Source organism: Mytilus californianus, unplaced genomic scaffold (assembly GCF_021869535.1).
Source record: "Mytilus californianus isolate M0D057914Y unplaced genomic scaffold, xbMytCali1.0.p SCAF_8, whole genome shotgun sequence".
NCBI classification, from domain to species: Eukaryota; Metazoa; Mollusca; class Bivalvia; order Mytilida; family Mytilidae; genus Mytilus; species Mytilus californianus.
In genome coordinates, this window is record NW_026262734.1 from 31,893,615 (window position 1) to 31,919,167 (window position 25,553).

Consider the following 25,553-nt stretch of genomic DNA (forward strand, 5'->3'; position numbering starts at 1 on the left):
AAACTGACAATGAACTGAGACCACATTCCATATAGATTTTATATGTCTCAAAAAAAATAAAATAGAAGGGATTTAAATCACAATGGCATCTGAATTTTTTCAAATGTTTAATTTGGAAGATCTTTTTCTCAACGGTACTATTTTCTAATGAATATCACAAATGAACAGCCTTAGGTTAATTTCATCTCACATGATTTTCACATTTAACAAATTAAATACATATAGGTTTAGAAAAAAATCAAGATTTTTATAGGATTTGTCATAAATAAAAAGCAAATTTACAATTTCTTTGATAAGTCAAATTACAAACCACAAATTCTTCTAAGTTATAACTAGCTTTTCCTGATAACAAATAAAAACAATGTATCAATGTGATGGGAAAAGATCAAATCCAGACATTTGTCCTTGAAACAACTTTCTTGTTTACTTTTGTAAAAGTACATTGAGATAACTTTCGTCATGTAAAATAATAAGTGTATGTTAATTGTTCTTTTGCTACAACAATAAAGATTAAAAAGGTTTTTTCTTCCTTAAGTAACACATTCACTTCCATAGTCAAATTTTCTTCTAATAACAACATTAATCACAAGTATGAAGACAGCACTATTGTGAGGTTTAAAATATACAGCAGTATTTATCCACCTACGTATCACGTGAATACATTCATCTAGTGTTAAGAGAGATATCATGAGAGGCAACCAAAAATATTGTCTTTCACTGATGTATTACCATTACCAGATCTCTTTATAAGACATTTGTAATGGGTGATGGCACATGTTTTATTTTATAGAGAAAGGGAGATAACCTTAATTGGAATTTTTTCCATTGCATATTGTAAGTTTGTCTGATACTATTGTGTATAACTTAAATTGGCTTCTCTGGATGCTTCGAATAAAAACTCAGAAGTGAAAAATTTACTTTCATAAGTTTTAAAATTCTAGCACTATTATTATCTCTGGGTTCTTCCTACCATAACAAAAAAAAAAAAAAAAGGGAAAAAGCACAGTGAATTTTATTCCAAAAGATTATAAAAATAAATTTCAAATTATCAAACATTTGACTAATTCAAAATATAACAAATTTATTTAAGCTTGTTATTTACATCTTTAAACTTATCTGAGGAGAGGATACAATATAGTTGAACTGATTTCCCTTCTATACTTCACTTATAGTATCTGAAGTAAAAGTACAAAGTGTTATTCAAGGATACTTACTATTCTACATATCATAAATAGTATCTGAACTAAAAGTATTAAGTGTTATTCAAGGATATTGACTACTTTCACTTTTTTACAAAAATTTCTATTATTTTACCAGTTTCAGATTATATGTGGAAAAATACTTCATATTTGACAATGTTATTTTAAATTAGAGTATAAAAAAATCATGATTATATTAACGATAATACATATACCCTGTAAAAAAGTTGTAAACTCAATATATATCAAATCTCATCGACCATAGAAAAATTATGTGAGACTCTTATTTAAAAAAAAAAAAAAATTGAAATTAAAATTGACCAAAAGTTATACAGAAATCTTCCATGTTTTTATGGAAATTTGTATCAAAATTTTTTTTTTTGAAATGTCACTGAATGATATGGGACAGGAACAGAAAGACAGCTTGTAATTTCATTTCATATCAACTGAAGTCATCCAACATTAAAATTTATCTGAACTAGAAGAAAAAGCATTTAAACAAAATCCACTTTTTGGCTATGGAAAAAAAACACACAAATGAAATCAAGAAATAAAATTTGTTGCGCTATTCTACCCTTGCCTTGGAAGCTAATTGTGATGTTTATTTTGTTTCTGTAGTTAAAGAGTTTAGATTGCAGATAAGACAAATAGTTATAAGGTGAGTGACCATAACTATAAAACATAGCTAAAGTCAATTTATTATGCACCTGGGACTGTAATGAGATACATCTTGGCCATTTCTCTTTCATGTTACATTACATCTTACCGATAACAAATTAATTACTTTATAAACTTTTTATAAGTATTTCATTGATACTCAACCAGATATTTGTAAAAAAAATATCACAATGATGTCATTATAAAAGTAAGCTAACTTCAAAATATCTTATCTTGACTGCAAGATTATGTCTGCCTTAATTTCAAAATTCAATTAAATTTCAATATCATGTATAAGTAATATTCTTGAGACTTAAAAATTGATGGAACTAAAACAATTAAGTAGAATTTAATTTCAATAGCATTCTTCATCATTGTCACATATAAAAAGCATAATTCCAAGTATGTCCAAGACTCTATTCTTTTTCTTTTAAATCTTCAACGATTTCATTTGAAAAAATAATATATAATTATGGCCCGTAGAAAAGGTGAATATCCAAAATTGTCAACATGAGAAGGTTATTTCACTGAGGGTGCAGCCCGAAGTGAAATAATTTTTTAGGGTTGACAATTTTGGATATTCATCGCTTCTATAGGGCCACAATTGTTTTATTATACCAAACTAACAGTGGAAGGGGCTTTTGAACCATTGAAAAAGCACTTACCTTACTATAGTATAGTAACAATCAAAAGTTGACATTCGAAAATACATTTTTGTCTTAGAATTTCTCGTATGTACAACAAATGTAGAATCTTTTTGTAAAATATTGATGGCCCTGAAAAGGACCGTTTATAAGAAATATCCTTGGCACTAGATGCATTTCCAAAGCCTTCAAAGTTGTTTCCTTGTCACTTGATGGGCTTCCTGTATTTTGAAGTTGAACGTTGCCGTTTTGTTTACTTACGTATGTGACATCATTTTCATGGGAGATAACTCGTGTACAAATCAAGAAACTCAAAGGTTATTCATCAGTGAATAATAAGGTTATTCACCGCTGGTGTAAATTTTTAGGGTTATTCGTCCCTCCTTGCAATTAAATGAGAATTAACTGAATTATTCCATGTCATGTGATAACGTGTTACCCAATATAATTGTTTATAATATATGTAAGGTATAATAATAACCAATATGATGTCATTTCAATCGGATTGAACAACCTGTATATCTTTTATAGCATAGCAAATGCAGTACAAAAACTTAACTGTAGAGATACAAAACAGAATTAGGGATTCACAACTTGCAGATTTCACAACTAACACGAATTTAAAAGCAAGGATTATTGCTATACAAAATAAATGCAATAGTCATTCAGAATCTAAAGGTATTTCACCTTAGAAATGAGTCAAATCATAGTTTTGTGGTATATATCTGAAAGCATTCTCTTTTAAAATGTATGTGGACAACTGATATCAGAAGATGTACAACAAATAAATGCAAAACCATGTAAAATGAGGTCATGCAAACTAAGGTTTAAAACATTAATACTTCTTAACAGGTGATCAATGCTTAAATTGAAAGTCTCAGTTATAATAGAAAAATATTATAAAAAAATCAACAGTATGGTTACAATTTTTAAATGGAAGGTTTGTATAATTTCTCAATAACCAAAATTTGCTTGCTCTGAGCAGAAAGTAAACGTTGTTTTTAATAGTAAATAGTACTTTTTTAATCCTTTTCATTCACACAGACAAAATCATTAAACATTCAATGAACTATGATGAATTATGTTTTTCCTTAACAATCTCAACTGGATCTATTCCAACAAGACCCCTATGGTAGCTACCACACGATTTAACACATAGCAAGTTCATGATTCAGTCTCTGACCTCTCCTCCTTAGGAAGATGATAAAAACATGGCCATATATGATGACAACACAAGGTTTGGCAGGATTGAAGCTGTGGATTCAGCAGTCTCATGATAGAATTTCTATCCACCTTACCACTCCCCTGTTGACTAGTTCTCTATTTACAAATGTAACCTGCAAAATATAAGTAGACATTTTTATTCTATGACAACTTACTTAAAAATGCCTAGTCTTATTAAATGCAGTAAATTTATATCATTGGATAACAATCTTTGGAAGGGGGAGTGAGACACTCCTTTGAATATCTGAACCAATTTTGACATACCTAAAAAGCTGTGGTTAAATACTCCCAACTGTAAGTAATTGGTAAGAGACCATTTGAAAGCCTATGTAGAGTTTCCTTATGAGCTAGCACCTTGAAAACTGACCAAGACTAAAGTCAATCTAGTATAAAGAAGGGTTCTTTACCACATTACATTATAAATAAATGGGGAATGTGTCCATGGGACACAGATGATGCCCCAGCTTGCATATAACATTATAAAGGGACATAACTCAAGAACTGTAAAAGTGACCCTACCCAAATTCGTACTTGATCTGAGTTTTGTGGTAATAAGCATTGTGTATAAGTTTCAAAACATTTAGTTGAGGCAAACTTAAGTTAGAGAACAGAAACGAAAAATTCAGCAATTTTTCCATTTGTAAAGGGGCATAACTCTAAAACATTATAAGTGACGCCACCAAAATTTACACTAGATCTGTGTTTTGTGGTAATTAGCATTGTGCATAAGGTTCATAACATTTAGTTGAGGCAAACTAAAGTTAGAGAACGGAAACATAAAATTCAGCAATTTTTCCATTTGTAAAGGGGCATAACTTTTAAAAAGTTCTTATTCTGAATATTCATTTCTCTTATGGTTGTGGTCTGTTATCTATGTCCCACATGAAGAGATATTTCTAGTATCAAACTGAACAGAATGTGATATGAATAAATTATACCAAAAATGTGCTAATTTGGTCAGCCTATCTTGTTACAAAATTGCTACATTTCCATTGGCTATTCATTAGGTCAATGATAACTTTTAAAGGTCACAGCAGATTACTTTTTACTGTGGCAACAGAGATTTGTGATTTCTTCAATAATATACCAAACACTCGCATGTTTCACCTGAAAATATTCTTTTGTCTAATTTAATACCATTCTAAAGCTTACAAAAAGACTGAAAACTTCTGATGTTAATGTTTGACACCGGAATCAGACTTTGTGATGTCAAACTGTTTAGGTGCATGAGACAGGAACAATGTTTTGCAGAATTTTCTTTTTTATACATAGATAATTTTTCCAATAAGAGAAATTAATAAGTTATGTGATTTCAATAATAATAATAAACTCATCACAGGCTCGTTTATTTTAATAGTGAACTTCAATAACTAGAGTTGATATCAAGCCAGATCTAATTCTCACTCTTTATGAAACCTATAACAATTTATTTGCTGCTGGGTGTTAACATCTGTCAATCCTTTTTCATACAATAACATTTTCCTTCATATTCATGGCAATCAAAACAAGTGAATCTGTGAGCTACTGCTCACTAATGATATCCCCGCCCCGCTAAAAGTATAAGGTAAACAGGAAGTTGTTGAGTGATGAATCTGAAAACGCATCACACGGTATAGCTGACTCAAATAAACCCAGAAACTAAATTTCAGAAATCCTCAGAGTTCCTGAGAAAGATGCGACAAAAAATATTCATGGGATGGATGGACTGACGGACAGATGGAAGGACGGTAAGAAGAGGTAAAACAGTATACCCCCACTTTTTTAAAGCGGGGGTATAATAATTAACTGACAGACTGTTTTGTCTTATAACTGGCTGAATGTACAATATAATTGCTGACTTTACACAAAGACACCATTATTTCATTTTCAATATTCACCTTATCTCCATTGATCTGGTATATATGACAGTAAGCTATGCCATCCTCATTTCTTCCCACAACCTGAGCCTGGAGTAACTTCCCTTGGGTGAGCTCTTCTAACACTGCAGCTGCTTCAGAACTAAAATACTCCTCATCTGTAATAACAATAATATCTGTGCTAATCCTATGACCAGAGAGGCTGACAGGTGACAAAAGTACAACCACTTATATTACTATATACAACATTTCCAAATTATAGAACCTTTGTGAGCGCGATCACATACCGCACGCCACCACATTGTCCCTTGGCAAACATAATCTCACCAGATTCCTAAGTTAAATCTCACCAGATTCCTAAGTTAAAAGACTCATAGCTCCTACAATAGGCAACTGATAAAAATTTCTTGTTGATATGCACATCTTCATATTATATCCTTATTATCTACAAAGTTTCATGAAATTCTGTTGTTTGATTTCAGAGGAGTTAATTTTTGCAATGACAAACTGTTGCAGTAGTATATTTAGGCCAAATTTGTAAGTTCAAAGGTGAATAACTCCTAGAAAAAAAATTGAATCATAATTTCCTGTCAATATGCACATCTACGTAGTATGTCCTTATTATTTACAAAGTTGCATGAAATTCTGTTTTGTGGTTTCAGAGGAGTTGTGATGACAAACTGTTGCAGTAGTATATTTAGGCCAAAATTCATAGTTCAAAGGGGAATAACTCCTAGAAAAAAAATTAATCATAAATTCCTGTTGATATGCACATCTACATAGTATGTCTTTATTATCTACAAAGTTTCATGAAATTCTGTTGTGTGCAGGTGACATACCAAAATCATAAATTTCCCACTTTAAAGTTTATAGCTATTGTCATCAAGTTAGAATCTTCTGTACATTAAACATATATACTATTATAAAAGCTTGGAAATGTTGGTCATCTAACGTCACAAGGAAAGGACAGAAAGTGCTTTTGCATCTCAGAAAACAATTTTAACCCTGCCGCATTTTTGCACCTGTCCCAAGTCAGGAGCCTCTGGCCTTTCGTAGTCATGTATGTTTTTTTAATTTTAGTTCATTTATATGTTTTGGAGTTTAGTATGACGTCCATTTTCACTGAACTAGTACACATTTTTGTTTTGGGGCCAGCTGAAGCCCGCCTCTGATGCGGGATTTTCTCGCTGTGTTGAAGACCCATTGGTGGCCTTCTGCTGTTTTCTGCTCTTTGGTCGGGTTGTTGTCTCTTTAACACATTCCTCATTGCCATTCTCAATTTAATTTTTTATATTTTATACCAGCAAAAGTAAGCATTGTAAAAATAATTTCCTGGACAATTCAAATATTTGTTATTAATACACATATTACTAACCTTGTAAGGGTGTTATGTTAGCCATGTAACATTCAATACCCTGGAATGGTAATGTCATAAAGTCACTCCTACAAAATTCAAAAACTTTAAGAAACAGTAGAGAGAGCAGGAGTCGGCTTGAATTTAACAAAATAAAAAAAAATTCCATTATTTTCCAGCAACAACACTCTATTACGGTAACAGGAAGAACAGTTTAAGCTATGAGATCTCATTAATTAATATACTTGATAGTTTTACATTTCTGTAACATAACTTTCCAAAAAGTTAAGTAACTTAAGCCCAGAAAATGTTTGTGACTGTATGCAACCCGAATTTTTTCTGCAAGTGTAAATGATGCAAGTTCAAATTTGTTTTTCTTACACATTAATGGTAGGAAATTTAGAAGATGGACATCATTTAGTGATTGATTAGATTACATCATAACCAACAGTCCCTACCTTTCTGACTCCAGGTCACAAAGTAGAGGAGTAGGGGCATTAAAGCCCTGCTTTGACCCAAGAAAAAAAACTGTTTACGAGAACTATTTCAAATTTGCACATAATGTTTGGAAATGCATAAAATCAAGAAATATAAATGAATTACATAAGATTTTTGATGTAATGGCGTCACAATTATGCCAAACTATGAACATGTTTTTTCATGAAAACAAAGAAAACTGCAGAGTTTATGCAGTTTTCCATCAGTATTTCCTTTGTGGAGACATAGTGTGTAGGGAAGATTCAACAAAATAATTCAGAGAAGCTTTATTATAACTATTGACATATTATCACCAAATATAAATTTATTTCTTGGTTTGCACATACTTTTCCAATCCAATAATACTTAAAAGTAGACACAAAATGATGGAAATCAAGAAATTTTACAAAATATATAAATTTTGTCATGGTTTTTTGCCATGGTAACTCGTTAAATGCGAAATTTATTTATATTTTCTGAACCCCTTGTACCTTAGTGTAGTTAGGACAGATTTTAGAATATGTATGGTAACTTCAATTTGCACTAATATTTGGGCCAAATAAGGGTCTTGTTGCCCTACTCCTTTGTTCATGACATTTGAAATCAGACAAAAACTACATTTATGCAACTGGGCAATAAAGAATTCACAAGATTATATAGACATTACCTAATCTGCCTCAATATTGATCCTGAAACTCGTGAAAACCCGCCATAATCCACGTATTTGATATCACATTCATCGGGACCCTCATATACAGCTGTGACTTGTGATCGGTACCACCCCTCCATTATAGGTGCAGAACATATTACGCCCACTGAAAATATAATATAATTATAAGTTCTGAATTCAAGCCTTCAAAAAAAAAAATAAAAAATCAACATGTTTGCTTCAGGGTTGATTTTGCTATCAAATAAAATTAACTGAAAATCAGAAAAATGTATTTGGAAACATCTCCACTTCTTTTAAAAGCATCATTTTCTACCAGCTCTTAGTTAAATAAAATGCTCTGCTGGGCGCAGCTTGATACGACCGCAGAGGTCGAACCCTGAACAGTTGGGGCAAGTATGGACACAACATTCAAGCTTGATACAGCACTGAATTTGGATTGTGATTAAATATTTGACACAGCATAGGTTTCTGACACAGAATGAATGTGGTCTAAGAACTTAAATTTTTTTAATTTACCTATTCAAACCATATCATTATTATTTGCTTTTATATATTAATCAGAAATAACCAATTTAAAATGGAAAATTTTAAAGAAAAAAAAAGGAAAAAAGAAAAAAAAATCCCTCCCTCAAATTTTTTGAACCCCCTTATGATTCATCACCCCCAAACTCAATCCCAACCTTCCCTTTGTGGTATGGTACCTTGCAGTACAATTTCAGAGAGATCCATAAACTTGAACACAAGTTATTGTCTGGAAACTAGAAAAAATGCTTGTTTTTAGGCCCCTTTTTGGCCCCAAATTCCTAAACGTTTAGGGCAATTACCCCAAACTCAAACCAAGCTTTCCCTTTGTGATATGGAACCTTGTAGTACAATTTCATCAAGATCCATACACTTACACACAAGTTATTGTCCTGAAACTAGAATAAACAGCTGCGCCATGAGCGCATGATACGCTTGTCGTCTTGTGTGTGAATTTTTATGCAATAAGCATAAATAGTTTCTGACATACGGTGTGACATGCGAAAACCCCCTTTTTTTCTACAAAAAACTCAATATCTCTAAAATTAAATTTTGAATCAAAACCAAAAAGTATACAGATCTTTAGATTAATATAACTAAGAAGTGTGTAAAATTTTAACAATAATCATAAATCGTTTTTGAGATATGGCGCGACATGTGAAAAACCCCTCCCCCTTTTTTTACAAAATACTCAATAACTCAAAAATAAAATTTTGAATCATCACCAAAAAGTATACAGATCTTAAGGTTAATATAACTAAGAAGTGTGTAAAGTTTTAAGCAATAATCATAAACTGTTTTTGAGATACGGCGCGACATGTGAAAAACCCCTCCCCCTTTTTTAACAAAATACTCAATATCTCTAAAATAAAATTTTGAATCATCACCAAAAAGTATACAGATCTTAAGATTAATATAACTAAGAAGTGTGTAAAGTTTTAAGCAATAATCATAAATTGTTTTTGAGATACGGCGCGACATGTGAAAAAAAAACACACACCTGTTTTAGTTACTAAGTCCGGTAACTCAAAAAGTTTTAATCTTATTTTCACCAAAAAGTATACAGATCGTTTGACCATCATAAGAAACAACTATGTTAAGTTTCATGAAATTTGGATAAGTCATTCTCAAGTTACGGTGCGACATGTTTACGCCGGACAGACAGACGGACAGACAGAAGTACGGACGCCGGACATTTGTATACCATAATAAGTCCCGTCAAAAAATTGACGGGCGTATAAAAATGCGTGTTTTTTGCCCCTTTTTTGCCCCTTATTCCTAAAATTTTGAGGCAATTCCCCCAAAATCAATCCCAGCCTTCCCTTTGTGGTATGGTACCTTACAGTACAATTTCAGAGAGATCCATACACTTGAACACAAGTTATTGTCTGGAAACTAGAAAAATGCTTATTTTTGGCCCCTTTTTCCTAAACATTTTGGGCAATTACCCCCAAACTCAATTCCAGCTTTCCCTTTGTGATATGGAACCTTGTAGTACAATTTCAGAAAGATCCATACACTTACACACAAGTTACTGTCCTGAAACTAGAAAAATGCTTGTTTTTGCCCCTTTTTGGCCCCTAATTCCTAAAATTTTGAGGCAATTACCGCCAAAATCAATCCCAGCCTTTATTTGTGGTATGGTACCTTGCAGTACAATTTCAGAGAGATCCATACACTTGAACACAAGTTATTGTCTGGAAACTAGAAAAATGCTTATTTATGGCCCCTTTTTGGCCCCTTATTCCTAAACATTTTGGGCAATTACCCCCAAACTCAATTCCAGCTTTCCCTTTGTGATATGGAACATTGTAGTACAATTTCAGAAAGATCCATACACTTACACACAAGTTATTGTCATGAAACTAGAAAAATGCTTGTTTTTTGGCCCCTAATTCCTAAAATTTTGAGGCAATTACCCCCAAAATCAATCCTAGCATTCCCTTTGTGATATGGAACCTTGTGGTACAATGTCAGAGAGATCCATACACTAACACACAAGTTATGTCTGGAAGTTACAAAAATGCTTATTTTTGGCCCCTTATTCCTTAACTGTTGGTACCATAACCCCCAAAATCAATCCCAACCTTCCTTTTGTGGTATTGAACCTTATGGTAAAATTTCATAGAGATCCATTCACTTAAACTAAAGTAAGAGTGCGAAAACCAATGTGTCTTTGGACGATGACGACGCCAACGTCATACCAATATATCCGAAAAAAAATTTTGCGGTCGTATAAAAACTGATTAGAATCTTCCCTGTTATTTATGAAGTTTCAATATACTGAAATAAAATGGTTGCTTAAATGATTAAACTTTTAAGCCATGTGCAACCTTCAATGCCATGTCAATAACATATTCATCTTGTTATTAAATATTGGAGTTTAACCCTAAAGTTCACAAGACTCCTAAAGTAAGGGGATTAAAAAGTTATGCAAATATGTTGCTGAAGATGGTCGGTTGATGAAAATTCATTTACTTAAACTTTTTACATTCCAAAGAAAATGCAACCACCCACAATTTATGAATTTGAGTGCCTCCCCCTGCATAAAAACAGCCTTTACTTGAAAATTTGAAAATTGATCTAACGAATTCAAGACAGACTTTTGCTGGCCCAAGTCTTGATCACAAATTTCTATGCTTTCTATGTGAAGTGCGCTTTGATATCCCACCACCCAAGAAAGTCCTAAAAAGGCCCCCCATATGACACAGCAATCTCAGATTAAATACATGTAAGTTCCTAACAAACTTCAAAATTGCAAAATGTAAAACAACCATAATAAAATGCTCCGCTGGGCGCAGCTTGATACGACCGCAGAGGTCCAACCCTGAACAGTTGGGGCAAGTATGGACACAACATTCAAGCTTGATACAGCTCTGAATTTGAATTTTGATTAAATATTTGACACAGCATAGGCTTCTGACACAGAATGAATGTGGTCTAAGAACTTAAAATTTTTAATTTACCTATTCAAACCATATCATTATTATTTGCTTTTATATATAAATCAGAAATAACCAACTTAACATGGAAAATTTTAAAGAAAAAAAAAAAGAAAAAGGAAACCCCCCCCCCCCCAAATTTTGTGAACCCCCTTATGATTCATCACCCCCAAACTCAATCCCAGCCTTCCCTTTGTGGTATGGTACCTTGCAGTACAATTTCAGAGAGATCCATACACTTGAACACAAGTAATTGTCTGGAAACTAGAAAAATGCTTGTTTTTTGGCCCCTTTTTGGCCAAAATTCCTAAACGTTTAGGGCAATTACCCCAAAACTCAAACCCACCTTTCCCTTTGTGATATGGAACCTTGTAGTACAATTTCATAAAGATCCATACACTTACACACAAGTTATCGTCCTGAAACTGGAAAAATGCTTGTTTTTTGCCCTTAATTCCTAAAATTTTGAGTCAATTACCCCCAAAATCAATCCAAGCCTTCCCTTTGTGGTATGGTACCTTACAGTACAATTTCAGAGAGATCCATACACTTGAACACAAGTTATTGTCTGGAAACTAGAAAAATGCTTATTTTTGGTCACTTTTTCCTAAACGTTTTGGGCAATTACCCCCAAACTCGATTCCAGCTTTCCCTTTGTGATATGGAACCTTGTAGTACAATTTCATAAAGATCCATACACTTGAACACAAGTTATTGTCATGAAACTAGAAAAATGCTTGTTTTTTGCCCCTTTTTTGGCCCCTAATTCCTAAAATTTTGAGGCAATTACCCCCAATATCAATCCCAGCATTCCCTTTGTGATATGGAACCTTGTGGTACAATATCAGAGAGATCCATACACTAACACACAAGTTATTGTCTGGAAGTTACAAAAATGCTTATTTTTGGCCCCTTTTAGGCCCCTAATTCCTTAACTGTTGGTACCACAACCCAAAAATCAATCCCAACCTTCCTTTTGTGGTATTGAACCTTATGGTAAAATTTCATAGAGATCCATTCACTTAAACTAAAGTTATTGTGCGAAAACCAATGTGTCTTCGGACGATGACGAAGACGACGCCAACGTCATACCAATATACGGTTTTTGCGGTCGTATAAAAATCAAAATAGTCCTGATATACCCTCTAATGGTCTTGGTAATTGTGGCACTATTCCATCTTGTGTGTAACAGGCATTCATGAACTGATTCAACCTCTCCAATGAAGGGAATGATGGGTGAGTAGGTTGTTGCATGAAGATATGTCCAGCGTCAACAATACTGGATACTACAACGTCTACAGAAACTCCTTCTGGAAGGTTTAACTGAAAAACACAAAACAAAATACTTTAAGCATCTATGACACTTGATACTATGTCTTCAATTATATCTAACTGAAAAATAAAAAAATGTGGATAGTGTCCACATGTGGACACAGATGATGCCCCCGCTTGCATATCATATAGTTATAAAGGGACATAACTGAAGAACGGTAAAAGTGACACTACCCAAATTTGAACTTGATATGAGTTTTGTGGTAATAAGCATTGTGTGTAAGTCTCATAATATTTGGTTGAGGCTAACTTAAGTAGAGAACAGAAACTAAAAATTCAGCAATTTTTCTATTTGTAAACACGCATAACTCTAGAACAGTTGTGTATAAGTTTCATAACATTTGGTTGAGGCAAACTAAAGTTAGAAAACGGAAAGAAAAAATTTTGCAATCTTTCGATTTATAAAGGGGCATAACTCAATAATGGTTAAAGTGACACTACCCAAATTCAACTTGATCTGTGTTTTATCAGTGGAAGTCAAAATTAAACATTGCATTGTATAAAGCATTGATTGTAGTTGATTCAACTATAATCATGGACTAAGGAAGATAACTCCAATTTAAAATAAAAAATAACTTGATATTTAGAAGAAAATAAAAATTTTCAATTTTTCCATTTATAATGGGGCATAACTCTAGAACGGTTAAAGTGACGCCACCAATATTCAAACTTGATCTGTGTTTTGTGGTAATAAGCATTATGTATAAGTTTCATAACATTTGGTTGAGGCAAACTTAAGTTAGAGAACGGAAACTAAAAATTTGGCAATTTTTCCATTTATAAAGGGGCATAACTCTAGAACGGTTAAAGTGACGCCACCAAAATTCAAACTTGATCTGTGTTTTGTGGTAATAAGCATTGTGTATGAGTTTCATAACATTTGGTTGAGGTAAACTTAAGTTAGAGAACGGAAACTAAATATTTTGCAATTTTTCCATTTATGAAGGAGCATAACTCTAGAACGGTTAAAGTGACGCCACCAAAATTCAAACTTGATCTGTGTTTTGTGGTAATAAGCATTGTGTGTAAGTTTCATAACATTTGGTTGAGGCAAACTCAAGTTAGAGAACGGAAACCAATTATGGGACGTACGGACGGACGTACGTACGTACAGACGGACAAGGGTAAAACTTAATGCCCCCACCGCTATGGCGGGGGCATAAAAAAGTTCCAGTACCAATATTCAAGAACCTTCAAAGAGGAAGCTCACATGACCCATGCCCACATATTAAGTTGAAGAGTATATAGTAACCTGCTGGCATAGCTTTTTCTGTTTACTTTTGGGTATCATTATTTCCTGTTATGATTTCACCTAGTAAAATTGTTTTACACAAATCTACTTTTATTAACTTTGACCTTGTGACTTCAAAATGAATAAGGATCTTCTCATTATGTGTTATTATATATCCACATATATTTGTCATTTGCTTTGAAGTATTTGTTTCTCTCTACCTATTTTAGTTTTCAAGATAATAGGCAAAAACATCAAAAATTGGTTTAAAATCACCATTTACTACAACTCCTATACTCTCTGACAATTTTAGACACAAAAGACAGTATGTAGATAATAAACATGATCAAAAATGAAAATAACATGTTAAATAATTTCATGCTTCCGAAGCGCTTTTCTGGATTTACCTTAGTCAGGAACGCTCAAAGCCCAATATTTGAAAGATCTTGACATTTTGAATATTTTAGCCTTATCAGATTTTCTCTACTTGTAACGGTTTTTAAGACAAAACATGCATTTTTACCCCACTGTTCTTTTTTTCTGCTATGTCAGCCATATGTTTGTTAGCAGGCAGGATCATTGGACACTTTTTTTTAAAACTTGATACCCTTATGATAATTGCAATTAAGTTTGATTCCAATTTGCCCATTAGATTCAAAGGAAATTTTTTTTTTTAAAGATAACTTACAACATTGTTTGATGGTTCACTGAATATTTTGTTAATTAATAATCATTATACACTGGACTAAAAAAAAAATTCTTTGGACAATCAATCATTTAATAGCGGAAAAGAAAATTCTAAGAAACTTATTGAACATTGAGTCCACTAAAAACGTCATTTTATTGTTTGGAAAAGATTTTTCTTGTTATGACCATCAGACTGGTTCTCTTTCTAACCTCTTTAATGAGTCTGATAAATGTATACACCTCTTTAATGAGTCTGATAAATGTATACATCTACTATATAATATAAATCAATAGTATGTCAATACTGCTAGCAAAAATCATTTGAAATATTGAGAGTGTCCAAAACAATCTATTAACCCAATAATGTTCTGCTTGAGATTATATACGATTCAAGACTTACAATAATAAGTTAACTATTAAGAACCTACCTCCATTTTTTTTTTTAGAAATATAGAAAGAGCTATTCTTTTTACATTGCAATCTTATACATAAATTAGAATATAATTCTACATACACTGATTAATTAAAAATACAAGACAGTGTTTAAATCACACATTATCTAGCTAGCGTATTTAAGTCATGAATGAAACCAAAGCATTATAAAGACATAAGACTTCAAAATTATTACAAATATTCTATTCTTAAAAATAAAACAAGTGTTTAAATTACATATTAACTAGCATATTTAAGTTATGAATGTAACCAAAGAAATATTAAGACATTAGACTTCAAGACTATTACCAGATATCTGATTAAATATTGATGTGTTAATTGACCATCCTCTGTATCATGTCTATTAAATTAAGATTTCAATGCATATATTTAACTTTTTTTTATTCCAAAGAATAAACAAATGCTGCTTGTAACAAACAAGTTACTTATGATGTTTTAATACTTATTTTTAAAATTTTTTCAAACTTTTTCAGCTTTCTACAAGGTCAGATTAAGGTTCATGTGGACCCTTTGGCTAAAATGGCTACATTTTCACCTCATAATTTACTCTGAGTACAGACAAACCTGTGTATCTGGAAAATTTTGAAGGCATAGCATAAAAATTTTATGTTTTAGAAAATTAAAAACCTAACAGGATTTTGCAGTGCACTTTTTTTCATTCCTCCAGAAGGCACCAAAATAAACTAAGTTGTGAAAGAGGTTTGAGAACTTCCCCACAGGTAATAATTGAAGTGAAATGTATTGATTGACATAGTCAATAGATGGACAATAGATACCTGACAATAATTGGTGATTTAAACTGTGTACTAGAGTGGACCATTTCATGTGAAACTCAACTGTTTGTTGATTTTATCATCTTCTGCAGGGATGAAAAAAAGTGCACTGCAAAATCCAGTTAAGTTTTAAATTTTCTAAAACATACAATGCATTTGAATTTTATTTATCTAGGGCATGCTATGCCTTAAAACTTTTCCAGTTACACAGGTTTATCTGTACTCAAGAGAAAATTTTGAGGTGAAAAAGCAGCCATTTTAGCCAAAGGATCCACATGAACCTTAAGGACTCATTCCAATGAAATCATATACATAAAATAATTGATAGTTCCAGAATTACAATTTTACCTTATTAATTCTTAGGTCCTAACGATAAGAATCTTGTATTGGTACAAGTACTGCACAAAATACTAATATTAATCACTGAACTTAAAATTAATGTTGATTGATTGTGGCTTGCTTAATGTCCAGTGGCAATTATTTCATGCATATTGAGGAAGAGAACAAATCAACAATTGATGTAATAGGTGGTTCAATCTGAACAAAGGGAGAGCAATTTGGATTGTCAGAAGAAAATGGGTTGGTTGGGTAGGCAACCTACTGACTCCCCGGAGTTCTTACATGGTTCTTTAAAGTTTTTCATGCCTAGAGTATGGCACTCTCCCTAAAAGAGGCATCAGAATACATGTCCCCAATTTTATTGGAAGTGGCTGCATATTTAAACATCCAACACACACGGACATCCCAGTTTGGCAAAGATTTTTCCATTTCAGACTTGCGAAGTCCAGGACTAACCATATTACCACACTTTGTTCTATAACAAATATATATAAATTTGTATTTGTCCAATTAAACACTTAATTTAGGACTTTGCAAATCATTTTTTAGCTAGTTTTTTTTTAAAATTTATTGCATTTAGTGAAGCAATGAGGTTTAAACTGCAGATAGAACCAACAAAATATAAAAAAAAAATTAATACAGGACTGAATTTTGGGGTTAATGACCTTCAAAAGCTTCATGCAAACCAATGGGAAAAGTACAATCTTATGGTCAATGAACTCACCTCCACCTCAAACACAAATATAGGCAAGTATTCAATGCAGAATTTTCACCAACTGAAGAAAGTTTTTTTTACTGTTTTTGTACCTTTAAACAAAATTTTTTTTTCTTAAACTTCAGAAGTTACCATCAATATAAACCACTGTATGAAATTCTGCATTGAAACCAGGTAATCTTGCTGACCACAGTAAAATTATGAAAAAGAATTTACCTGTGTAATTCCTGGTATTACCTGCATTAACTCTGGCATAAGGAGAGGATTAGATACCACAGGCTGGGGTTCATTCAATGATGGGACATCTACTGGTCTCAGGTCAACCTCTGGGAACCGCTTGCTTATCATGGACAAGGCATCGTCTATCTGTGTCTGTGTACCTAAAAACAATATTGCACATATTTTACTATCTTTATCCTGACATGGCTTTCCCTCTCAAGAAACAGACTAAACAATTCCAAGTGAAATAAACAGCTGCGCCATGAGCGCATGATACGCCCATTGCATTTTCAAAGAATAAAGTTCAATCACTTCTCAATGTCACATCAGAAATTAATGAAAATTGAAAGGGAGCTTTTGTCAATAGATTTAAACAATTCATCAAAGTTTCATGAGAACTGCTGAAAGCATTTTTGAGGTATTGTCCGAAAACTGGAAAATCCCCCCTTTTTTAATGCATAAAACACCACAACTTGGAAACGTAAAATCTAAAATTTTTAAATTCGAAAGGGAGCTTACATCAATAGATATAAACAATTCACCAAAGTTTCATGAGAACTGCTAATGCATTTTGGAGTAATTGTCCGATAACTGTAAACTGCCCCTTTTTTTAATGAATAAAACCCCATAACTCAGAAACGTAAAATCTAAAATTTATGAAAATGGAAAGGGAGCTCATGTCAATAGATATAAACAATTCACCAAAATTTCTTGCAAATTGGTGAAAGCATTTTGAGTTATTGTCTGAAAACTGGAAAATCCCCCTTTTTTTAATGAATAAAACCTCACAACTCAGAAACATAAAATCTGAAATTTATAAAAAACGAAAGGGAGCTCACGTCAATAGATATAAACAATTCACCAAAGTTTTATGCAAATTGGTTACAGCTTTTGAAGTTGATGTCCGACATGTTGAAGACGGACAATGGTATACCATAATACGTCCCGTAAACGAGCGTACAAAAAGGAAAGTTTCGAAAGTCTACTGATGTTTTTATATTGGTTTTCAGACAATTTTCAAAACATTTTCTTACATGTCCTCTCAGCTTCCTGGTGAAACACAATGGGTTATATTTAACAAAATTTCATGCAGGGTGTTGCTTTACTATTCAAGAATTGCTAAAACTAGCCACTATTTCTAAAGTGCGGCTAAAACTAGCTACGATTTCTCAAGTACGACTAAAACTAGCCACTATTTCTGAAGTACAGCTAACACTAGCCACTATTTCTAAAGCAGGCTTTTGTAATAAAACTTTATTTTCCCCGTTTATTTCATATATAGAAAATTAACTGCTTTAAAGGCTTATTACACAATAAATATGATAACTCTTCAACACATGCAAGTTACTTTAATTGAGACTGAGCACTTATTTCATAAATTACTGGACAGAATTGAATTTTAAAGGATTAATCATTTAGACATTAAAACAAGTGAAGCAATCTCACTGTACGTTTTGTACAGAAACAAATCATTCTACAAAGCATTTGCTAATACTGGCTAAACTTTGGAATACTAAAAAAGGACATGAGGGGTAATTTAAAAGGGTGATCATTTGTAAAAAAAAATTGCAAATACTCTTCTTGTTTTAATATTCAATATCAGCAAGAATCATTTTTTTAATAATTAACTTGAGAGCACCCAAACATAAAACCAGTATATATATATATATCAATATATATTAACCCCAAGTTTCTCCCGTCTTATCCACTGAATAAATGTGATAGATGCCTGTTTAACGTCCAGTGGCAAATTAAATGCTTATTCAGGACAAGAACACAATATTGTGATATGACTTTAAACCCTGCTTTGCACTAGACCGACACACTGAGAAGGATTGATTTTTAAAGTGCTAGTTCACAAGTTAACTGTCCACAGAAAGACATGTCACCTTACCCTGACACATTATTCTGACTCAGAACTGGAAAAGCCCTAAATCATTATTCAAGTGAAAAAAGAATTACATAATGTTCACACATTCAATACATCAGAGAATTTACCTTCTACAGAGCAGAGCTGAAAGGCTGGTGTGAAAGGATTTGTACTCAAAGCTACATTAGCCAAAGTTTTCTCTTTAATAAAATTGATATTTTTTCCAAACTTTCCAATCAATCTTCCACAGAGCTCTGTTGGAAAGTTACACTTGTATGAAATCTTTGTCTTGTCATCCTTAACTTTAGGTGTTGGATATCCGTTACTGCCTCGGTCACTGTCAATGGAGGCCTGAAAAATGACATGGCAAAAATATGGCATACAAAAATTTGTACTAATATGCATATCCTTAGTTAGAATAGGCAATACTCTAACCTTTTTAAAAATTTAGAAAATTATCTTTTTCACAAAATGGAGCATTTTTGATTATGCATTCTGACTTCCATGCAAATACTTTCCAAATTTGTTAATTGTACAATAAGATGTCTGATGATGTCTTTTTTGTATGTTTTTCTTTTCCAAACTGTAAGTAAGTGTAAATTTTGACTTCTCATACAATTATAACCCACACTTACAATTACAAAAGTGTCCTGAGAGGTCATGGAGGTGAGAGATGATAATGCAAATATTAAAAAATTCCTTCAATTTGCTCTATTTTTGTGGAGCTTAGTCATGTAAGTTTAAAGTTAACTATTTCTAAGATCAACCCAGATTGCTAGGTTTTATTTTTTCACATTTTTCTTGCTCTTGATTCTGGATTCCTTTGAGACCAAAGTTATAAAATGTGAGTGGATATTCACAAAATAAACCCTTTGCAAAAATTTCCAGACTTCAAAAAAAGGCAACCTTGTATCCTATGAAAGAAAGTTTAGCAAGTATTGTATTTGTGGCTGTTTGTGAAATCATTTTTATACTAACACTATCACAGTTGGATGTATCTGAACTCTGGACACCATTCTCAATAATGCCATGTTGTGATTCTTTAGATGGAGACACTGAGTTTCTGTCTTTAGGCGGCGAACTTGTTCGCTCACTACTTGTTTCTGAAATGCGATCTTCCACATGACTGGCACTTTGACTTGAACAGTTTGAATCATTTCTGTTTCTCCGGGAAGATTTATTGTTAAGCACTGAACTCTTTCCTTCTGAATGAGACAGATCATTACCATTTGAAGACGGAAGGTTTTGAGAATGTTCACAGAGAGAAGACTCCAATTTTATTGAAGTTTCTGGTTTGATAACATCATCAGTGTTTGAGTCATTATCTCTTCCTTGACAACAAGTGATATCAAGGTTTGTCGACTCTAATAATGGCACCATGGTTGACACAGAGAGAACATCCTGCTCAATCATTATTTCTTGTTCTGCCCTGTCTTCCCTACTTTCACTTTCAGTTTTGTTGACAAAACTCATCTCATTCATCCTTGAGGCGGTCATTGCCTCATTTAGAACCGAGACATTCTCAGAGATGATTGTCTCGTTTTCACCAGATGTCAAGTTAAAATTTTGATATGCACCATTCCTTTCACTAACATCATTACTGCCTGTAATTGTTGGGGATTTATTAAGGTTGTTGGCTGCCTCTGCCAAAATGAGGTCATCTTGTTGTAGTGAAGCATTCCCTGATTTTTTTGTTGTGTGAACATGTTCAATTTTTTTATTCTGGTGGTTTTTTTCATTTAAGTTTTCATTTAAGTTACCACTACTTTCCAGTAAAATTATATCATTTTTTGTAGTTGTCAATTGTGTTTCTTTTTTAAGGATCATTTCTTCCTGTCTTTCAATTTCTCGTTCAATTTCTTTAACTAATTTATCATCTATAATATTATTGACTTGATTTGACACAGGTTCATTACTTGATTCAGCTATCAACGGTTGCGATGAGATATGCCTCAGACTGTTATTTCCTTCTTTATCTTTGGTTACTGCATTTTCAGATTTATTTCTCTTTTTTGAAGGTGACTTTTGAGGTTTCTTGCGTCGGACATACCACATCAAAGCCAACAAAGATATTGTTGAAACAGCCACCGCTCCGACCAGTCGTACACCAGTCATTTTAAACCTTTCCCTGAAAGAAGAAAGAAGTATTTTGACAATCTTCTGTCCACACTTAGCAAAGGTCCTAGATTGTTCACTGAACATTTCTTTCAGAAGGCAATTATTATTTAATGGTCTGACCAAAATTTCATTGGACAATCAATAGTTATACCACAAAAGACATCAAAGAATAAAAAGATATAATAAGATGTAATACATGTACATGAATGATTGCTAATGAAAATAAAATGGTGAAATTTCATGTTTTTTTTTAAATTTCAAAACTTGGTAGAAACATCTTACAAAATGTTTATTTACTACAATAAAGATTGCCAATGAGACAACCATTCACCAGAAAAGTTTATCAGACACTTGAATTTCAAGAATAGTGTTTACTTTATAATTATACAGGGTATATGTCACTCCTCAGGGTAGCATCCTTCCACTATCAATTGCTTTTGGTATTGTCATGATTAGAATGTTTCATTTGAATTTTGAATTTTCTGTATTTAAATTACATAATTGAACAAATGTTGCACTTCTCATTATCAAATAAATTTTAGATGGATTTAGATTTTCTGTTTCAGCCTTTTCGATTTTCACCTCTGAAATATTAAAAACGTTCACCATTTCAAAAATTTTGACCTCCAGAATACCTGATGAAGCAGTATTCAATCTTGAATCTCATGGCAGAATGGTGCTAGTTGACCCAAAGAACAATTTAGCATAACCATCCAGAATATAAGGGCAATGGTGTAATGCAAAATGAATACCAAAAATCCCAAACCTGACACATACCTCACTAAAGAAAATGTACCTATGAAATTAAGCAATGTAAAGCATTTTTGACAAATTTTACATTATAAGGCTGATAGCACATTCCCTAAAAATTCCATATATTTTGTTCTTGATGTTTGTTCCATTGCTATTTCAAATTTTTATACAATGAACATGATGAAGCAAGAGAGAAAAAAAAACCAGCAGAATTTTAAAGGTTTTGATACTAACACTAGTCTATAAATATGAACAGGCAAATTGAATTGCTTAACATACAGGGTTTGAAGCTGAGAAAATAGAGCAGTAGCCAAGTGGGCAACCAAAAAAAATTGTGGTAGTCCACCAAGGATCCGGAAATTTTTTCACACAATTTCGGTCATTTTGAGATGATTGAAAAGTTGGTGCCCCTTTTCAAACTGTCGATGACAAACTAGATTCATAGCATCAACAAACTTGAATTGCTGTTTCATCGCATTTACTAAGTAAATTTCTTACCATTTTTCTAAAACCTTCAAGAACAGTTTAGAGAAGGCAACAGTTTCAAATTGAAATGATTTTAATGACTCAAAATGGTTAATTTCACAGACATTGCTATCGTTTTTTTCCATTTGATGAAATTAAAACCGGAAGTTTTGTGATAATATTAAAGTAGGATGATTCCGGATTCATTTTGTTTATCAAATTGACAGGAAATCACCAGCTTTTTAATTTTATTACCTTTAAAAGTGTTTTACATAGTAAATAAAGCACATGTGTTACTCGTGAAAAAAAACACTTTTTTCTACATAAATTAAATCAAGGTTTAATTTTTAAATCAGAATTAATGATTGTCTTTGCTGAAAAGTAATTAAATAATGAATACACTTGTCAGGGAATTTTAATTTCTTTAAGATATTATTCTGAGCTTGTGATCAATGTCAGGTGTGAATAAAAAACACAGGTAAAAAGTAATAAGCGGTCATTAGCCAATGTTCCCGGAGGCATTGATATAGTTATTAGGAGTGGCAGTTTTATTACAGGAAAGGGATTATAAACAAAAACAAGTGATCACAAGTGCAAAATGGCGATTCAGAAATATGATTTCAAACACTGAGTCAATGAAATGACCGAAATTATTTCTGTTAAAAAATAAAATTTGTTCTAAATCCCAATTACTCGTTTAGGACATATAGCTTTCAGTTTAGGACATGACTGGCAAATATGACCGTTTCCGGACCCTTGTAGTCCACTAAAGAAGTAAGGAGTCCACAGGGGAGGGTTCTGGGGACTGCTTAAGGCTCCCTGAAGCTCTGGGGGTAAATTGGGCAAAATCCTGCATTCTGGCACTCCCATGGCAGCAAAATTGTTTATATGGAAATCATGATTTTATATACAAAAGTTTAGAAATTTCACCATTTAATTTTTTTTCTTGGCCTGGTCTTTAATCCTCCACTGTTAATTGTTTGTTTACCATTGTGGTATTTAATCAATGTGTCCCTGGGTTCCCCGTCATTTTCCAATTGTACCAAACCAGAGTTGTAGACATGTAATTTTAATTGAACATTTAATTTATTAAAAGAAAAAACATTCAAGTTGTCTAGACCTTTTAGATAGATCGTAACCTTGGTAATATTTTGTTCTGTCTTGTTAAGTCTTTCCTTTGAAGCTGAGTGGGGTTGGTAAAAAAAGTGTTCAAATTGGTCTGGCGAGACATTTTCGCCAACCAGATATTATGATTGAAGTATAATAATTGCAAAGTTTGGAGAAGGGTGTATATTTCTGTACAAAAACAACGACAGAGAAATTTTCATCTTCAGATCGATCACTTCTTAACCTTATTCATCGTCTTTTAAAAATAGAATAATCACAAAAGTCTATTTACGCAAAGTGAAGTATCAAAATTGAAAACATGGAAAATGAAGCTACACTTCCGTTTCCAAACCAAAGTGCTCCGGATACAGTACTATTTCCATAACTAGAAGCAGAAGCATGCGCACAAACTTAGTAAACAAAGTTGGAAGACTCTGATTAATATTAGAAATATATTGTTAAAATTTCTGCTTTTTAAATTTTTATTTACACTGAAAAAGTGGTCAACAGAGATTGGATTTTTATTGACCCACACTAGAATTTATTATTCACTCACAAAGATGGCCAAAGAGATAGGATTTTTATAAGCTCACACTGAAATTCACTCGCCAAGTCATTGAAGTAGGCGACCGCTAACTTCAAACCCTGACATATATTATTATTTCCAGATATATCCAACAGTAATGATAAAATAAACTACAAATCCATTTGATATGTGCAATGATCTACTTGGATTTCTAAATGGTTTCCCTGATTTCCCCAAGATCCTTCACTTCCTCAGAGAGTATAAAATACCAAACTCCATAAAATTTGATAGACCTGAATTTTGGAATGTTTGATTTATATATTCGGGTCTGCATAATTTTACGGAGTTTGATATTTCATACTCTCCAGAAGTGAGGGATCTTAAAAAAAAATCAGGAAACCATTTTGAAATCGAAGTAGCACACCTCAAATGAAATCGTAAACTTTTATTGTCATTACTTTTGGATATTTCTGGAAATATTTTGCACCAACAAGCACACAAAAAGGTAAGACTTTGTATCTATGCAAAATGTCTAGCCATCAATGAAAATTCTATGGCAAAATTGGGTCTCAAAGATCCGCTGAATGGTCTCTCTCAAAGTTCAGTGTTATGACGTCATAGGAAGGCACAACAGAAAAAAAAATAATAGCTTTTCAAGACGTCATCATTATTTGGACTAGGTTGGAGCTCACAACCTCAGTGACAGTGTCAACAGGCTAGTGATACAGTAGATGAACTACTTAGCCACCAAAGTCCCTTTGTGTATATATGTCATGAGGTTTGTTTATCAGATTAATTACAGTCAAGCATCATAATGTGTTGAAGACAGTGGTGACTTGAAGGTCTTTCTATTTGTATTTCAGGTGGAGACAACTCCTCTTTCAGCAGGTTATCAATACAAACTGAAACTTTTGCACTTCTTTTTTACATGGAAAATTATGTGTTTATTTTCATCTCTTAGAGAGTATGTTTACATTTATGAGTGCAGTTTTAAATGTCAAATTCTTGAATGTAAATATTGTGTATTGCGCCATTTGTTTCTGAAGATTGTTTTCATAGGTCAATCCAAGGTTTGTTGACAACCCATATTTTGCTTTGTTTTATGCAAAACTCACAATGATATTAAACTTATTCAACGATAAAAGTATTGTTCTAGATAAAATAAATGACTGTCAATAGCGGACACATGTAGGCATTTCGTATACATGAAGTTTTTTTGCAAGCAAATTAACCACACGTGTTTCCTCCATCATTATCAGTTCTCGTCAAACTCTCGTCGTATGGTTTGGAGAACTATATTCGAGCACTATGGTATATTCTTGCGCTTGTTTATGTTTTTCTTTTTACGTGATGTTTTCTACTTTAACATGTATCAACAATCTTTATGCATGGAATATAATTTTTTTGAATTTCTGTATAT

At 32.6% G+C, this 25,553-nt stretch overlaps 1 protein-coding gene across 2 annotated transcripts; it reads right to left on the reverse strand.

Moving 5' to 3' along the window:
* Positions 1 to 996: 996 nt before the first annotated feature.
* Positions 997 to 25,398, reverse strand: LOC127710481 (A-kinase anchor protein 1, mitochondrial-like). 2 transcript variants are annotated; one of them, XM_052216358.1, is made up of 9 exons: positions 25,249 to 25,398; positions 20,143 to 21,292; positions 19,293 to 19,515; positions 17,313 to 17,455; positions 12,688 to 12,868; positions 8,079 to 8,226; positions 6,956 to 7,023; positions 5,602 to 5,738; positions 997 to 3,837 (listed from the first exon to the last, which is right to left on the reverse strand). In XM_052216358.1, exons 2-9 carry the CDS (start codon positions 21,277 to 21,279, stop codon positions 3,772 to 3,774), a joined length of 2,103 nt encoding a protein of 700 aa, XP_052072318.1. In that variant the 5' UTR covers positions 21,280 to 21,292; positions 25,249 to 25,398; the 3' UTR covers positions 997 to 3,771. The 2 variants fall into 2 exon arrangements, with proteins under 2 accessions (XP_052072318.1, XP_052072317.1); XM_052216357.1 differs by having other exon boundaries at positions 17,292 to 17,455.
* Between the last annotated feature and the right edge of the window lie 155 nt (positions 25,399 to 25,553).

Coding starts and splice junctions, on each gene's coding strand:
- LOC127710481 (XM_052216357.1), bottom strand. CDS start 21,279: ATGACTGGTGTACGACTGGTCGGAGCGGTGGCTGTTTCAACAATATCT. Junction 17,456..19,292: donor TCAGCTCTGCTCTGTAGAAG/GTAAATTCTCTG, acceptor TATTGTTTTTAG/GTACACAGACACAGATAGAC. Junction 3,838..5,601: donor ACCAGATCAATGGAGATAAG/GTGAATATTGAA, acceptor TATATTTTGCAG/GTTACATTTGTAAATAGAGA.